Raw genomic sequence first — 19,349 nt, 5'->3', positions numbered from 1 at the left:
CCAAGGGTACGTGAGGAGGTGAGGTTCAGACCTGGGTCCTGCAAAGGCAAAGTTGCAGCTCTGACAGCAACACCACCTGCTGCCCACTTAGTACAAGTATCACCTGCATCATCAATGTTACACACCCTGAACACACAGATTTTAAGTGATATGTCTGTAAATTGTAACCTTCACATTTTAAGCTAAAAGGGAAATAGCAAAGAATGACATCAGGTGGGTGCACTGGTTTGTGATCCTGGAACAGCTTGCTTTCTGCATCAGCATGAATGGAGGACATGCTGATGTGACCTCCCTGCCCCACAGCCAACCTCCTTCTGAAGATTAAAATGCGTGATGCATGTTTATAAAAGCTGTCAGTGCAGCCCTTTCCAGATCACAAATGATGGAATATGCTTTGAAGAGATCAACCACACAGAACACTACCTTGTTTTTTGGTTTCTGAATAAATCTTATGATGGCTCATGCGGCAAAATATTTCACAACTCCACCACGCTACGCTTTTGGTTGCTGCCACTTTAAAGCCAGCAGTCTCTTTAGACCAAGACGACAACAACAACAGAAATATCAAAAGCAGAGAAAGGTTTAGGGCCCTCAGGTCATCCCTTAAAGCCCAATGTGCATAACATCACAATGTTAAAATTAACCGTAACCTCACAAATACCCTGGAGTGTAGAACGGTCTCTCCCTTATCAAACTATTAATTTAGCTCATATAACACAACATAAGGTCAACCTTTTCAAATATTAAAAGCCCTCTGTTGTTCATCTGTGGTACTCAACGAATAATAAACACAAAACCAACATATTACACAATAAACAAAGCCGCTGAGAAAGAATTCGGTGTAGAATCTAGTATATTATTTTCCTTTCTATCTAGTAGAGGCAAACCAAAACATATGCATGCTATATTACCAATAGACTGATAAAACTATTATAGTTGCAATAAAACATTGACCAAGGCTCATCTAAGTGATCCACCCCAGTGGTCCAGTATCTCTGGTCCAGGCAGCTGTCCACATGCACACAGTGCTCACATGTGCCGGCTTGCCCTTTGAGAATCACCAGAACCAAAGTCCTAAAACACACATACACACTACCAGATCCTGCTCAGATCATAGGTACTGTTTCCATTCCACTCACTTCAACAACCACTTTCAAAGCCAGAGTCTTAAACAAACATGTCCCTCCCTCCATTTTATAAATTCTTTAAGCTCATTTTTTTTTCATTATTAATGCTTCATGAGAATCCAGAGCTCAGAGCACCACTTCCACCAGAGGAGGAAAGCCTTGATGAAAATGTGAAAATTTGTTGTGACTATATTTTTGCCTTTTTCTGGCTGTGTATGCTGAAATATTTCAACGTTAGTGTATATTACTGGTTAAATGTGCATAATTATCAGGAGGCATGGTGGCGCAGTGAGTTTGGCTAGTGCCCACTGTGTGGTGGGTCTGGGGTTTGAGCCCTGCTTGGGGTGCCCTGCAGCAGACTGGCATCTTGTCCAGGGTGTGCCCACGCTGCCAGGTGGGCTCCAGCCTGCCGCAACCCTGCTTGAGACAAGCAGCTGTAGGCAGTGCAGTTATTAGGGGTTTGCTCAAAATCATAATTCAGTGTTTAACACTTTTCTCAGTAATGAAATGGTGGATTTTTCATATCTTGCAAGAGCACAGTCACAATATACTTTTGAAATCAGGCCTTGAAATAACTGTAAAAAGGTGTAATTTGACCAGAAAATTGAATTTGTCATTTTAATGGATTTATTATCTACATTATTGCATATTTTACAGAACCACCTAACATCATGATCATATAGAAATATGATTAAACAATCTTACATGCAACTGCAAAGGTCAATCATTTACTATGAAATTTGTAGAATTATTGAATAAATTGTGTGTGTGTTTGTGTGTACATATGTAATATTTAGGTGATTATAATAATGTATACTTGTCATTGCAAACCAAATGCAAACTGCAGTAAATGAAATGAAATGCCACACTAATTAGCAGTAAATATGCCTAAATAAAAGTAAATAAAAATTACTATATACCCCATCAACACTGTAGGCAAACTCATGCCCATGTCCACAGAAGCCTGAAGTCATGAGATGTTATCACAAAGGTCTCATTTATCCTTACTGTCCTTCCTAGAGCAAAGGAAGTAACCCATGATGAGACTGCTGACCAAACTGAAGTTCAAACTGAATGTTTACGTCAGAGCTTTTCCATATCCATCAAATAAATGTCACAAGGTCTAGTGGACTAACATGAAAATTAAATTTTTCTATGTGAACAAAAATACATTATTATTATTATTATTATTATTATTATTATTATTAACAACAAAAAAAAGAATAAGAATAATAATAATAACATGTAATCATTATCATACATTAAACTCGAAAAAATGAGAGCTGATGATGGATTAAATTCTTTGTGTGCCTCTATTTAAACTTCACAACTGGGTCTGCTCTTAAATTGCTGGCAAAAATATTTTGCCTGAACTGTATGAATTAAAATGCTAATATGTATAAGTGGGTCAACGTGTAAGCTTTGCAAGTCACTTGGTACGTTAAGCCACAACATAATATGTACAGCACGTTATTCCTTCTTAATGCCCTGCAATATTACTTCAGTGTTTGTAGATTTATTCAAATCAGATCATGTGAAACAGAGAGCAAAAAAATGAAGGTTATCTGCAGCATCTGTTACAAAACCAATCATACTGATGCCTTGCATTAATTCTGCCATGGCCTGCTTCTGGAAATTTTTTAATGAATTGAAGATGAAATATTTTCAGGTTCTATCAGGACAGCTACAGCATCCTGTGTCAACCTAAAGCAGAGACAGAAGATGCTGAACTCTCAGTATAACCAATAGATTATAGTCACACAGGTTCCACTGTCACTAACGATGCTACTAGAGAACTTCCACCCTTGTGGTCGCTGTAGAGTACCTTTAGCTCTTCCTCCTCTCTTCTCATCATCTAATGAATGCACAGTATACATTTTCCATCTTACTCCAGATTTCAGGAAATGTTTTTGATGAAACCATCCCATCACCAAAGCTCTGGTTGCTCTGCACTAAGAATGTCTGCCCACCCCTTGACTAGGCCCACTGATCTGAGCTCCGAGCTCATAATCCAAAGCAAAACAAGTAGGCATTAACCACACTGGAGGGAAAGTTAAGCCAGCATCAAGAACACACCACAGAAGCCCACCCATGTGATGGCTCCATTCAGAGCCAAGCCAAACGTGCTATATGCTCAACTGAGCTACCGAACCTTGGTAACTGCCACAACCACAGCGCCACAGAAAGGGACTTGCTCTGTCTGATACAGACACTTACCACTGAAGAAGTTCTTTGCGCGCAGGTAGCTAACGCTCAGGCGCAAGATCGATAGTTTATCCAAGCTGGAAGTGACTTCCTCAGGAAATGGCAGCAGACCGGCCAGTCGGTCAAGTTCAGAGTTCAGCCGATCGCGGTGGCGTTTTGACGGGTTTGACTTGGCTCCTTCTGCTGGAGGAGGCTTCACCCTAGGAGAGTACAATGACAACACAACATGCTTCAGGTGTACACCTGGAGAACCAGGAGGGCAAGAGGGAGATGGCCTGCTACTGTCAAATGTGGATGCACATAAAGGAAGGCGAGCTCAACTGAATTTCACCCACAAATTATACATAAATAAATATTGTGAGAATATTCTGTGTGTGTGGGTCTGGGGTTTGAGTTCTGCTTGCGGTGCCTTGTGGCGGACTGACATCCTGTCCAGGGTGTGTCCCCTCCTCCTTGTGTGTGTGTATATTGTGTATCAACAAAATGCATACAAGTAAAGAGAAGTACTACTTATAAGATTTTAAAGAAGTTGGATTAGGACTCTCACATTACTGACAGTAATGGCAATAATATGTATAGCATTTGCTATGTCTCTGTTTTCACAACCTAAAAACACAATATGTATAGCTGACTATATTTTATAAATGTTAATCCTTTCTAAATATTTTAAAGCATTATTATTATTATTATTATTATACAAAAGAGGGATGAAGGTACGGCTGGGTATGGATTGACCAAAACAGGCCAGTGGGCAACAAATGACAGAGAGCAAAAGCACACAGTGACACACAGTGAAATGCAGTGTCCTACATTGAGACAGTAAGATAAAGTGAGACAAAATGAAATAGTGTCCTGTACTGACACCATGGCATACAGTAAAACACAGTGAAATACACTGTCCTGCACTTAAGACTTCCTATTTCCTACACTGCGACAAAATGATGGAGGTTGACATGCAGTGAGACACAGTAAATATAGTGCCCTACACTGAAACAGAGGGTGACATGCAGTGAGAGAGTGAATACAGTGCTCTACACTGAAACAGATGGTGACATGCAGTGAGACACAGTAAATATAGTGCCCTGCACTGAGACAAATGGTGACATGCAGTGAGACAGTAAATATAGTGCCCTACACTGAGACAGATTGGTGACATGCAGTGAGACACAGTAAATATATTGCCCTACACTGAGACAGATGGTGACATGCAGTGAAACAGTAAATATATTGCCCTACAGTGAAACAGATGGTGACATGCAGCGAGACAGTCAATGCAGTGCCCTAGAGTGAAACAGATGGTGACATACAGTGAGACACAGTAAATATATTGCCCTACAGTGAGACAGATTGGTGACATGCAGTGAGACACAGTAAATATATTGCCCTACACTGAGACAGATGGTGACATGCAGTGAAACAGTAAATATATTGCCCTACAGTGAAACAGATGGTGACATGCAGCGAGACAGTCAATGCAGTGCCCTAGAGTGAAACAGATGGTGACATGCAGTGAGACAGTAAATACAGTGTCCTACAATGAAACAGATGGTGACATGCAGTTAGACACAGTAAATACAGTGCCCTACACTGAGAAAGATTGGTGACATGCAGTGAGACACAGTAAATATATTGCCCTACAGTGAAACAGATGGTGACATGCAGTGAAACAGTAAATACAGTGCCCTAGAGTGAAACAGATGGTGACATGCAGCGAGACAGTCAATACAGTGCCCTAGAGTGAAACAGATGGTGACATACAGTGAGACACAGTAAATATATTGCCCTACAGTGAGATAGATTGGTGACATGCAGTGAGACAGTAAATACAGTGCCCTGCACTGAAACAGATGGTGACATGCAGTGAGACACAATAAATACAGTGTCCTACACTGAAACAGATGGTGACATGCAGTGAGACACAGTAAATATACTGTCCTACACTAAGGCACATGGTGACATGCAGTGAGACAGTAAATATATTGCCCTATACTGAAACAGATGGTGACATGCAGTGAGACACAGTAAATATAGTGCCCTACACTGAGACAGATTGGTGACATGCAGTGAGACAGTAAATACAGTGCCCTAGAGTGAAACAGATGGTGACATACAGTGAGACACAGTAAATATATTGCCCTACAGTGAGACAGATTGGTGACATGCAGTGAGACAGTAAATACAGTGCCCTAGAGTGAAACAGATGGTGACATACAGTGAGACACAGTAAATATATTGCCCTACAGTGAGACAGATTGGTGACATGCAGTGAGACAGTAAATACAGTGCCCTACAATGAAACAGATTGGTGACATGCAGTGAGACACAGTAAATATACTGCCCTACAGTGAAACAGATGGTGACATGCAGTGAGACACAGTAAATATATTGCCCTATACTGAGACAGATGGTAACATGCAGTGAGACACAGTAAATATAGAGCCCTACACTGAGACAAATGGTGACATGCAGTGAGACAGTAAATATAGTGCCCTACACTGAGACAGATTGGTGACATGCAGTGAGACACAGTAAATATATTGCCCTACACTGAGACAGATGGTGACATGCAGTGAAACAGTAAATATATTGCCCTACAGTGAAACAGATGGTGACATGCAGCGAGACAGTCAATGCAGTGCCCTAGAGTGAAACAGATGGTGACATACAGTGAGACACAGTAAATATATTGCCCTACAGTGAGACAGATTGGTGACATGCAGTGAGACACAGTAAATATATTGCCCTACACTGAGACAGATGGTGACATGCAGTGAAACAGTAAATATATTGCCCTACAGTGAAACAGATGGTGACATGCAGCGAGACAGTCAATGCAGTGCCCTAGAGTGAAACAGATGGTGACATGCAGTGAGACAGTAAATACAGTGTCCTACAATGAAACAGATGGTGACATGCAGTTAGACACAGTAGATACAGTGCCCTACACTGAGACAGATTGGTGACATGCAGTGAGACACAGTAAATATATCGCCCTACAGTGAAACAGATGGTGACATGCAGTGAAACAGTAAATACAGTGCCCTAGAGTGAAACAGATGGTGACATGCAGCGAGACAGTCAATACAGTGCCCTAGAGTGAAACAGATGGTGACATACAGTGAGACACAGTAAATATATTGCCCTACAGTGAGATAGATTGGTGACATGCAGTGAGACAGTAAATACAGTGCCCTGCACTGAAACAGATGGTGACATGCAGTGAGACACAATAAATACAGTGTCCTACACTGAAACAGATGGTGACATGCAGTGAGACACAGTAAATATACTGTCCTACACTAAGGCACATGGTGACATGCAGTGAGACAGTAAATATATTGCCCTATACTGAAACAGATGGTGACATGCAGTGAGACACAGTAAATATAGTGCCCTACACTGAGACAGATTGGTGACATGCAGTGAGACAGTAAATACAGTGCCCTAGAGTGAAACAGATGGTGACATACAGTGAGACACAGTAAATATATTGCCCTACAGTGAGACAGATTGGTGACATGCAGTGAGACAGTAAATACAGTGCCCTAGAGTGAAACAGATGGTGACATACAGTGAGACACAGTAAATATATTGCCCTACAGTGAGACAGATTGGTGACATGCAGTGAGACAGTAAATACAGTGCCCTACAATGAAACAGATTGGTGACATGCAGTGAGACACAGTAAATATACTGCCCTACAGTGAAACAGATGGTGACATGCAGTGAGACACAGTAAATATATTGCCCTATACTGAGACAGATGGTAACATGCAGTGAGACACAGTAAATATAGAGCCCTACACTGAAACGCAATGATAAACAATGACATACAATGACACAGTGCGCGGCCCGTGCCCCCGATGGACTATGGAAGATGTAAAACGTAAAGCTCCTCTTGCTCTTCCGCACATCCTGGCGCGCGGTGCTCTCATTTCCTACACGTGCTGCTCAGTTTTGTTTTTTTTTTTTGTAAAATGTAAAAGAGTGTGATGTGTTTTATAACGAACATAAATGATAAAAAAAACATTCAAAATTAAAATAAAAAAAAAATAAAATTATCTGAAACTAAATGTGTGCGCATCAGTATGGGCAGTATGTTAGTAGTGGCTGCTGTTGTGTTTTATAAAAAATATGAATACATGTACAGAAGATGAGGCGAACACAGAACGAGATGCGTGTTTATTAGTAAACGTCTAACGGCGTCTGGCAACTGGGGTCCGGGTGCGCGCGGAGCGGCGCGCGAGGACACGGGGCGCGCAGCTACAGCTACACACGGGCAACAGCACACGGACGGTTCCACACACAGCCAACTACGTCTCACTTCTGTCGTTCCTTTTTCGCTCTTCACTTACGTTCTCTGCACCGGTTTCCTCCGTTTACGTCCAGCATACATGTTATAAAGCTGTACGTACAGTTTATGTCCAGAAAAAAAAAAAAAAAAAACTGAACTTCACCAACGTTTCCCGACCTGCATGCGAGTGGCCGAAATATTCACTGTATTTCCAAAGTCCAGAAAGCAAGTTCACTAGTTTTCCACGCGATTTTTCTACGTCGTCCGGTGGGGTAAACCACAGTATTTATTAAAACAGTTGGATATTGAGAAAAGACACCGTCAGCGCCCCGGTGTCACCGAGTTGTGCCATTTTCTAACGGTAACAACCGTACAGCCGCCTGAGGTAACTGAGCACAGGGAGCGCGCATTCAGTCTCAAAACGGTTTTACCCGTCAGGTTCGCTTCGTTCGCGCGACAGACGGAGGCTTAAAGGCGCCTCTTCTGCTCGACATGATAAACTTGTGTTAATTAATATGGCTTTGAGCTCCGCGCAGGTGAAACTACACGAACAGGACTCGGCTCATTCTCCGACACTTCTCTCCGCAGAGCGCTCCTTGGGAGACGAATGAGGGCGCGCACCCGATGCCACAAGCCAGAGTCCGCGCACATGAGCTCCGCCGAACGGGCAACTGGGTGGGCGACCGGCGCGGATTTGTGCGAGACCGCGCAACGAACGGTGCGACGGTGATTCGCGGTGCCCGACTAAAATCTCCTGGAAACAGGGACGAGCACGTCAGCGGCTGCGTGTCCACGAGCAGCCGAATCCGTCCAATCGCAGGAGAGCCGAGTGACAGGGTGTCAGGGTTGAACCCAGGTGGACTTCGGAGTATGTGGGTCGGAGCTAACTCTTCTTTTGTTGGCATAATTTGGTGATAAACGGAAAAAAAAAATAAAAAAATAAAACGATCAGATGAATCCCAGAAAAAAATATAAACGATTAAGTAAAAAGTGAACCTTTCAAGCACGTTTCTTTTAAAGATCATTGAACAACAATCGTTTTCTCATTTCTTAGAAAAAATTTAAGGTAATTTAGAATTTATTTAGGATCTTCGCATTTTTTCATATTGATGCTATACCTAAAAACTTTTTTTTTTTAAACTTTTTTGCTTTACGAAGCTATTACAACCATATTATTATTATTATTAATATTATTTTTATTGGTTTGTGAAGGAAAAAAGTATAATCATATAATAATAATTATTGTTATTATTATTAACCTCTAAATATATGTGAAATACTTTTAGATGGCAAATACTAGATTTCCTTCATATGTATAGTTATTTAACCCCTGGTTACACTTATGCCTTAAATGCTCAATGTTGTGGCCTGCAAGGATGTTGGTAAAATGATAATGTATACAATAAATAAACAGTCTATTCTATTGAATGACATGCCAGCTATAGTTAGACATGCGCTTGAACAAACACACCACACACAAATAAAATACAGTAAAATTAATAATATTTCGAATGAGATATTTAAAATTCAGCACGTCACATACTGTGATTTTTCCTCCTGTGGCCATCAGACCAGTTCGCAATAATGTTTGAGACTCTTGGTTAAAAACACACCCAAAATCATTCAATATTTATGAAGTGTAGCTAAGATGAAATGGGAAAACTACACCTATAATTTTAAACCACTTGAGTTTACCATGATTCCTCCTTCAAGCTCCCCCCATGATACCACTCAATCTTCAGAAGTGTGCTGTGATTTCTCAGCTCATACCCAATACACTTATTACATGTATTTACTGTATGCTTTCCTTTGTTGTAACGGCGAAGCCCCGCAGTGTTCAAGTTGTTGCAGTGTTCCTTGTAATACGTTGCAGTTACAGCCCTGTAAAATTAAAATCTAACAAACATAATGTGTCCATGTGAGCACTGGTTGAAAATAACTTTCATTACATTACCACTGTATTAGAAACACCAGCAATTCATACCACCTACTAGCTGCCTTCACACAGTCTAAGGGCACTGCTGGGTATCTACAGTGCTGCTTCAAAGTATGTGAACCCTCTACGGATGGTCATTGTTCTTGTATAAAGATTGAAATTAATGTATAAGAAGAATAAATGACTGATTTACACACCTAATTCTACTTAGTAACTTAGCTGCATGGTTTAACCAGTACAACTTGGGCTTCGATTATTTTTTACACCTGCACTACTCGTGTGTTTCTACTACACACATGATTTCCTCTAAAGCAACATACGGAATTGGTCATGACACACCTATTATGTCACACGAGAAACACTGATTCTCATTAAATAGCCATTTCATGGTAAAACTAAGGAAAACAAGGGCTTCACATACTTTCAAACAGCACTGTACTGTATATAAATGCACATTTTGCAGGTTTCTTTAAAACACCACTAGTTTGTGTAATAAGAGAAATGTCAAAATGTCAGCCTGTCCCATTGTAACTTTTTTCTTCAACTTTTTCCTTGACAATTACTTCATATTGGGATATACTTACATCAGTGAAATTATTCAAAACTAAGATGACTCAAAAGAATGCACACACTGCTTTGCCAGAGTTTTCTCTGGAGGCCATTACCTAATACTAATGTTTTATTATTCTCACATATTTTGTCTTAAAATGCACAACTACAGATAGAACTTGTATTATAAGTCAATGTGAACATTTTACTAATATGTTTATTTGCAGTTCAGAAACATACAAGTTGCTTTTTATTGAAGGCACACTACAAGGTGTCAGGATCTCTGGACTGAAGATTACTAATTGTAAGAGGCGAGGCAGGAGACAAGAGATGCAGTTGCCTGTTGCAATGGGCTTTTATTTGCCCTTAGACAGGGGAGAAGGAAGGAGACGGGAAAGGGGGACCAGGTAGGGAGAGTCAGGTCGGTCGGGACACAGGCATTGTCTCAGGGTTCGGGTTCGGGTTCGGGTCTGTCTCGTTCTCCTCCTTGCTCTGTTCTCTCTACTGCTGGGCACCAGGGAAGAAATAGGGATGGAAATCAGCCCCAGCAGTGGCTGCTTTGTCCCCGTCTCCGCCCCCTCCCCGGGCCACCTCGCCGTGCTGCACTTATATACAGTATGATGTAAAAATACCTGCATGACCTTTATCTAGGATGGAATTTTATGTCCAGGTGTGGAGAAAAGAACATGATGTGAAATTTATCACACTTGGTTAATAAATGAATAGACAGACGGATAGATGGATAGAAACATATTTTCACGCCTCCGGGAACAAGCAGGGCGGCAACACCTGCGGCTAATTGACGGGACCCGGTATAAAGGGAGCTCCGTGACCGCACAATGATGTGGATTCTTGCAAATGCCTTTGTGTGGTTTTGCAGTATCATTGGGACTTTTGTGGTTTAAAAAAGTACCTTTGTGGTCTGCTTTGTTCTCAAGTTCCTGCTTCTTGACCACTGAGTTTAGTCTTGCCTGCACTGTGATGTCTGTGCCTGGAAGACCCTTGCCTGTCCTTGACCTTTGCTGTTTGTCCTGTTCAATGAGCCTTGTTGAAAATAAAACTGACCTGCAAATGGATCCATCCACTTACCTCCTGTCTCCAGCCTGTCTGTGTGACACATATAAAATACTGTAAGAAACCCACAATTGTTTTTTTTTTTTTGCTGCCTGATCAAAATTTCAAAATTTGGCAGTATGTCTGATCTTAGTTCCTGTATGAACTCAGCACTTAAGTTCATGAAGAGAATTTGAGATCTAACCTAAAATACAACCTCCCCAAAATTACTGAAGAAAATGTTGACTTGCCACAATGAACCAAACACATGTGGAGTTGTGTTTAACCAGCTAGGAGGACATGAGAACTTCTGAGTTCTCAGCCCGTGTGTGTCCAGCGCTTTCTTCAACGAGTTATGACCTTTTTATTACATATGTTTGTATAACATGGAATACAGTACAGTGTGCTATCAAAAACTGATTCAATTCTTTTGCGTGGTGTCATTGGCTCTTTTAAAAATGCAGTTTGCCATATTTGATTTATAGAGAAGATCCTTCTGTACAGTTGCCATCTTCCCCCAGGGCCAGTTAACACTCCTGGAGGCCGTACGTAGAGGGGGCCGCCGTCTCCAAGGGTAAGTCGTTCCACTTTTGCATAAACATCACTGCAGACACTTTTTGATTTATGCCCTCGCTCCCCGCCCCCCATATATGACTTTCAAGATGTGGAATAACAAGGAATTCTCCTGTCACTGGGTTCTGCCTCATCGAAACCAGAATGACTAACTGAAATATTAGAAGCCTCAACCCTCCTCCTTTCCGTCTAGCAGACTTCTTGGCAATGAAATATAACACATCCCTTTCATAACTCTGCTTATTGTTATTATTGTTCTTAACACTAAAGCAGACATCTCTCATTTTTACTTATTTACTTTCTTTATGGCTTTAGGATGTCTGAAACGCCTTCAAGCTGGAAGTGCAGTTATATGTCTGCCTTTTCCCAGGCCAAAGTGCTCCCAGGAGAACTCGGCTATAGTGGAAAAATTAGTCTTTTGAAAACCTCAGCTTTTCGAAAGATTTTTGGCCTCTCTTCCTTTTTCGTTTTCCAGACCTAACAAAGTCACTTAAAAAAAAGCCCCTTTTAGGGTTTGACTGAACATCAAATTTCTTGCGTGCGAACATCATATTATGCACAGCTGAGCGTATTACCGAATTCCTTTATTTTCTTTTGGGTTAATTCCTTATATTCAAGTGAAGCGGCGGCTATTTCCTCAGGAAACTCCTATATTTCACTGAGCCTTACTCAGAGTAAATGACATTTTGGAAACATTACATTTATATTCCACTTCCACCGTTATGAATATCTCCGTCAGACTGCCTCTATCATCATTCAGAAATGCTGGCTTGAGGTTTAACACATCTCAGTGAGTCAAGGTCACTCGAGAGCCAGAGTTAAAGTGTGTGTTAAACACCATTACCCACAAAGGTGTGTACTCATGAATTACTGGAGATCTCATGAAGCCTAACAGGAATGGTTCATTTTAGTGATTTTTTGAAACACTGATTTTTGTGTATTGACTCAGAATTACACTAAATGTAACTAAAATCAGGAGGTGTGGTGGTGCAGCGGGCTTGGCCGGGTCCTGCTCTCTGGTGGGTCTGGGGTTCGAGTCCCGCTTGGGGTGCCTTGCGATGGACTGGCGTCCCGCCCTGGGTGCGTTCCCTCCCCCTCCGGCCTTACGCCCTGTGTTGCCGAGTTAGGATCCGGCTCACTGCGACCCCTGCTCAGGACAAGTGGTTTCAGCCAGTGTGTGTAATTACAGTCATCATGTAGTAATGGAATTCTAAATTATAAGTAAATGGCTCTGTCATAATTCTTGTGTTTCTTCCCCCCAGCAGTGTTGTACAGTAAATAATTCATTGATCTAGACTCTCATTTGCTTTAGAGAAATTGGAACATTCTCCCTCTCAGGGTTCAATGTTCTCAGTCCCCCACTCGCTTTAACAACTACAAACCGGAGCCACAAAGTCTATTTGTCAATGAGTAGCAACTCTGAGGTAAAAACAAGGTAAGCGTGTCACACTGTGGGCCTCATACTTCGTGATACAAGCTCTTCTCTGGAAATACAAACGCTCGCTGCAGGTTTCTCCCGATCGCAAGATTATGGTGGCGGTGACACAGGTTTGAGAATAGGGCACAGGGTGGAGGAAGATAAAGTAATCAAAATAGAAGATCTACGCAACAGTTACGGCTTGTCCCAACACGACACAGCGCTGCCAGTAAAGCCCTCCCGCTTCGCTCACATTCCGTTGAGAGGGGACATGGTGCAGGCAGCACCCCAGCAGCACAGGCTGTCCTACACACGATCCCCACTCAGTCTGTCTCGAGTTTGCATGTTCTCCCCGTGTCTGCGTGGGGTTCCTCTGGGTGCTCTGGTTTCCTCCCACAGTCCGAAACCATTCTGTTCGGGTTCCCCATAGTGCGAGTGACGGAGAGAGTGTGTTCCACTGATGCATGGATGAGTGACTCAGCGTAAGTAGTGTATCTAGCAGTGTAAGTCACCGCGGTGAATAAGGTGTGTGGGCAGATAACACTACAGAGAGTTCACTGGAAGTCGCTTCGGAGAAAAGCATCTAATAAAGAAATTATTGTAATAATGGATCTTTACCAAGAGACTGTATTGTACATGTTTTATATGTTGCGATATGTTTATTAATGTTTGCACTTTGTTGATTATTTTGAGACGTAAAAGTCCAAGCCCCCCCGTCACCGATGCCTTCGTTTTATGAAACTCTCAGCATTTCTCCAGGACATTCCCTCAGACTTTGTTTTAATTGCTGGCAAATTCACAGAGAGAAGCACACAGCAAAAAAGTCTGACACTCCAAAGTGATTCTGAATTATTTATTCTCTCATAGGGACAAAGCACAAGTGAAGAAGAGGCGCAGATGTAAATCTGTGGTAGAGAACCGAGAGCTTGGCTCTACCAGCCGTTTCTGGCAAGTAACGGTCCGGTTCTCTTGCCTATGGAGTGTAACACAGCGGAGGAAAGCCAGGGTGTGAATATAAAAATGTGCGAGCACCACAAGTGTGACCGATAGCACTGTGTTCCGACCTGCAGGCAGAAAAACCACGGCTGCTTCAACAGTTCAGAATGCGCAGCTCCTAACCGAATTTAATATGGAGTCATAACAATAATTCCCATTTCCATTTACATTTATTCAATCGGCAGATGCTTTTCTCCACGGCGACGTACATCTCATAGAAAATACAATTTGTGCCTCACATTAGCAGAGAGACATGACAGCTGCAGACGTGATTCTTAAGTGCGGGTAGTTTCTTTGCACCATATGAAGCAATGTTCATTACATGAGTAACTGTATGAAGGTTTATCCAAATATCGACAATTCCTGATCCCCTTCCTAATTAACTTTATTTTTTTTTATATAAACATTCACATTACATTATATGAGTGGCTGCGTGAAAGTTCATCTGTTATTCAACAGTTATGATCTCAAAGTGTGACAGCATGAACATTTACACCTTACATGAACTTAAGAGATGATGGGCCAAGTGAATCTGGAAGAGGTGAGTTTTCAGACCCTTTTTAAATGCGGACAAAGATTCAGCAGTTCTGAATAAGAGGGGGAGGTCGTTCCACCACAACGGAGCCAGAAACCAAGAACCTCCATGCTTTTGCATTGAATTCATTAATTAGTCCAGGTGGCTTTGGGGTTAGTGGATGATCAGGCAATGTATTGGATGGAAATTTGAAAACTTGAGCCTAAATTAAGGTCAGTAACTCCTGAAAGATACAATATTTTACTTATTTGGCCTGCAGGTGCTTTTATGGGGAACATTTCTGAGATAATTATCACAAGATGCTTTACAAGCAAATAACCAAAATCAAGATTATCGTAAGTAAATCGACCACACACGGGACAAGCGGTTGTTGACTGTGCGCGCGTCAATATCTGGGGAAGTCAGTACGTCTGCAGCTACTGCACAGCTGCTTGTGCAAGTTGACAGATAGAACAGTGATTTACATTGTGTTTGTGCTGCAGAAGCCATAGGCACAGTACGTCTCCAAGGGAGTTCAGCTATTTTAAACATGCAATTAGCTTTCTGCTCTGAAGAACCTGAAGGCCTTAAAACCTCAGAGAAGAAGTACTTTTTTTATGGGTGCATGTTTTGGTGCTTCACACTGACGCTCTGCACCCCCATGTGGCCGTTGACTCCCAGCAAAGTGACGCTGTACTGCTTGCAGTCTGGACTGAAAACACCGACATTTACAATTTGCATTTAGCACTAAACCACATTATGACCTATTACAATTTGAAATGATATTTAAATTCCACTGTATCCATGAAAGGTACAGTATCTCAATACCTGAACGCTGAGCGGAGTGAGCTGTGAGAGGTTTCTTACCCAAATGAAACCTTAAGAACTCTATAAAAACTGAAAATCTGCGCAGTGTTTTGGTAGCTTGTGCTGTCCAGCTCAAGGATTTTTTAAGGTCATCCTGGATGAGAAAACGTTAAGCCCACAATGTTTCAGACAACACATGTTAAGTAATTAAGAACTTCTTTAATATAAAGGTGGAACATTATATTTGTGAAGCAAAAAAAAAAAAAAAATACATGGGGTTTGTCATTCATACATTTAAAAAAAAAACAAAATGAAAGATACAAGATGCTTATTGTATTTTTAAAAAGTCAGTAAAGACTTACATAACAGACTGCCGCATTGGGAAATGCACAAAATAACATGGTTTGTGATGGCCTTTATAAGACCATATGACAAAGAAATAAAATAAAACACAAAAAATTAGAAAAAAAACTTTACATAATACAAGGATACTGCATTTTGATGAAAATGCCATTAAAAAGAGCAGTACAAAATAAATATCTACAGTAGCTAGTGCTTCCATTGTTAAGCGACATGCAAAAAAGGCAACAAAATCCGATGGCTATAGTGTAGTCGCACAACACGCCCCAAACACAAGGACACGTTTCAATCCTCAACGCAAAATTTCACGGTAGTGATAAAAAGCAGTACATTGAAATAATGGTTTATAAATGACACAAAACAGCAAGCAGCTCAGTCAACAGTATCCACCTTGTTATTTACTGTGCTGTGGTCAACTCCGTCACACCTTGTTTTACTGCATTGTTAGTGAATTTAGGGCCTCATCGAACGATGTCACCCAACGTTGCGTTGACGTCGTTCCCTAAGAGCTGAAAACCAGTCCATAGCAGCCATCAAATAAAGGCACACCTGTGTACTGGTCTGCAAGTGCTTTCTTCAAAACACACACCCCCATCACCAGTCCATTTTGATGGGTAAGAAAAGGATGAATGACTGCTGCACTTCCCCCGAGAAGTCGAAGCTCCTCATTTATGAAGACTAGAGTAAAAACTAACACCACAAGGAAAAATTCAAGAAAAGCTGTGTTATTAGAGTTGGTAAGCTGACATTTGAGACTGTCTTTTGCTTAAAAAGAAAAGAAAAAAAAAAAGAAAAAAAAAAAAAGAAAAAAGCTGTCGCAAAAGAGCAGCTGCGACCCATCCTAAAAACTAGAAATTTTCAAATAAACGCAACTCAGTGTGAGTTAGTTAGCTACCTTAGTAATCTCCCATCATTTTTTGGGGAAACTGCATTCATGTTGTTCACCCATTTCCCACTTTCAAACCTTTCAAAGTGAAAGAGAGTTAAGGAAAAAAGGCTGTTTTACACCTACAAGTGAAATTTCTGACACCATATCACTTATAAATTGAAGGCACTTGGGAATTATTTTTGCATACCTGTTTAGTTCAGTATCGGCGACATACTTCTTTAAATACGACTGAATACATTTGTTACGAGATTCTGAACACAGACAGTTTCTTTAGTTAAGGGCTTTTGCAAAACACGTGCGATGGACTGTCACCGATACTTTGACGATAAAACGTAGCTGCCGCGGTACTCTTGTCTTCAAGGCAAGGTGCCATTAATGCACCTCTGCAAACAGGAAAAAAGGAAGATAATTACATTAAAGTCAGTAAGATGAAGCTGAAATACTTTTCTGTTCCACTGTTGCTAAGAAGAGCCCTGGCTGGGGGGGTGGTTCCTACAAACTTGGATCCCGCAGTGAAGCTACGGTACTCGAACCCGTGCCTTTCTTCCTGCCAGCTCCTGCAGCGTAGCTACAGTGCGGCGGCAGTGGACGGAGATACGGGTCCACTTCCCGTCCGAGCCCGAGCACAGAAACAGTTGGGTCACGAGGGCTGCTCAGCGACTGATCTCAGGAGAAAGCAGCGCTGCTTTAGCACTGATCCACACTTCAGAGTAAGAGCTACTGATGTCCATTGTACACAAGCATACAATACCTTTAATCACTTTGTTATATTTACACAATATACAATAGAGAGGGGGGTAATATCAACATAGTTGTGCGTATAAAGAAGTTAACAATGCAGGCCTTGTCTTTTTTTCGCATTTCTTTGAAAACCCCAGAATTATTATGATGAGGATAAAAATAAGAGCACATATATTGAATGGGACAATAACTCCTTCTGTCTGCAGACCAGATCCTCACCGTCTCACTTGTGCGAACACCCTTCCCCCGGCATTCTGGCAGTTCGCTGCACCGTCCCGCTGCCATTCTCCCAATATTTGCAATCTAATTACAGCCCCATTAGCGATTCACAGGAGGGTGGATGGGGAAAAAAGAAAAGACACCAACTGAATCACAGTGTTTCGTGAAACTCCATACAACAACTGCGAAAGCCTTAATTGAAATATGTTAATCAACGTACACATCTGGAACTACACAGCTACTGAGTGTTTGCATAATAAATGGTAATGAACTTCATTTCACTAAAATCCGGTTTACTGGACGTTTTTAACATCCATCACCTCCACAAAATGTCCGGTACACAATTTTTCCCTTTCAGATTTGGGAGGGGGGCCATGTTTCTAATAGCACCTCCCAAGCTCGTGATTTGGGTGTTCATTACCAGCTTAAGAACAAGTAAATGCAAATTCAACATCATAGTATCCAGGGCATAAAAACAAAACACTGCAACAAAAAAGTAAGGCCATACAAATAAAGAAAGAATGGCTCAATGACATGTCAATAATTACAGATAAATGTTTATAAAAATATAAAAGACGAACGTTTTGGTGAAAAAACAAAGCTGGATGAATAAATGATGCTTTATAATAATTAATTACCATATTGCATCTTATTATATATATATACATATATATTTATAATGAAACATTTGACAGCAAGAACATTAAAATGGAAAACTTTGGAGAAACCTCAAAGGATTTAACACAGATTTCTTATGTTCGGTTATAAGAAATGGATTGATTTTGTACTCCAATTTTTGTTAATGTCGCCAATCTTTCACTTCACAGCCATAAGTGCACAGCGGATTCCTTTCACGGTTCAGCTCCATGTGAGAAAGGCTCTGCTCTCTCCTTTTGCAGTCTACTGCTTCCTGCTTCCTCACTTCCAAGAAGTCTCATTCTAAAGTTACTGTTACTGTGCTTTTACTTCATTATGCTGTCCTGTGGCCGTGACCATCAGTCATACCCACCCTTGCCAGTTTCCAGAGCTGTTGTGTTTATATGTAGGAAAAGAATAAAAACTACATTACAGCAAACAGAGCATTCTTCAAGCAGTCTAGCCTGCTAACGCTTAACATGTGGGGAGATGGAGCATGACTCCAGTGACCCTCTCCCACAACACACACACACTTTACATAAGGACACGGACATTGTCACAGCTGCAGCTTTTATAACACAACTGTCACTTCCGAAGACCATGCAGTGTAGGAGGCCTGTGGTCATGCCATGGGTTCACATCCTGTGTTTTGCTGGGATGTAATGTCAAGACAGAAGACGGGAGACTCGGAAGGCACTGGTGGGATGGCCTGTGATCCTGGGACAAGTCCTGCTGTGCACTCTTTCTGTGTGTTACTCCACTGCACAGGACCACAGTCTAGAAGTTGCTTTGTTTTGTCTCTGAGAAGTACGGGGTCCCATGAGGGAGCGGAGGAAAGGAAAATGGCCCATTTTCTTCTGCTGTATGGCTGGGGATCTGCTTCGGGAACAGGCAAAGAAATATTAGTCTGTGGTCAAAGACCCGTAGATAAGATTGGCAGTTTATGTTTTATAATTCTTTTGTTTGCCTTGACGACATGTTAGACATTTTACAGCTATGCTGTGGGTGCAGGCATATTGAACTGATAAAATTG

The 19,349-nt window shown here is 41.4% G+C and overlaps 2 protein-coding genes across 3 annotated transcripts in view; both read right to left on the bottom strand.

Moving 5' to 3' along the window:
• LOC108924212 (aryl hydrocarbon receptor-like) overlaps nucleotides 1-8,357 on the bottom strand; it is a 55,012-nt gene extending 46,655 nt beyond the window's left edge. The window contains exons 1-2 of the mRNA XM_018735432.2: nucleotides 7,688-8,357; nucleotides 3,345-3,532 (exon numbers count right to left, since the gene is read on the bottom strand). Coding sequence (XP_018590948.1) covers nucleotides 3,345-3,532; nucleotides 7,688-7,728 — 229 coding nt within the window. The 5' untranslated portion in view covers nucleotides 7,729-8,357. The remainder of the gene's footprint in view (nucleotides 1-3,344; nucleotides 3,533-7,687) is intronic.
• A 10,057-nt stretch (nucleotides 8,358-18,414) lies between these two features.
• LOC108924283 (aryl hydrocarbon receptor-like) overlaps nucleotides 18,415-19,349 on the bottom strand; it is a 58,962-nt gene continuing 58,027 nt past the window's right edge. The window contains exon 11 of one of the 2 annotated variants that reach the window (XM_018735551.1): nucleotides 18,415-19,195. In XM_018735551.1, coding sequence (XP_018591067.1) covers nucleotides 19,094-19,195 — 102 coding nt within the window. In that variant the 3' untranslated portion in view covers nucleotides 18,415-19,093. The remainder of the gene's footprint in view (nucleotides 19,196-19,349) is intronic. The other variant, XM_018735552.1, reaches the window with a different exon arrangement.

Source organism: Scleropages formosus, chromosome 21, assembly GCF_900964775.1.
Source record: "Scleropages formosus chromosome 21, fSclFor1.1, whole genome shotgun sequence".
NCBI lineage: Eukaryota > Metazoa > Chordata > Actinopteri > Osteoglossiformes > Osteoglossidae > Scleropages > Scleropages formosus.
Note: the sequence above shows the minus strand (reverse complement) of the source record. Positions and strands in the feature narration are given on the sequence as shown.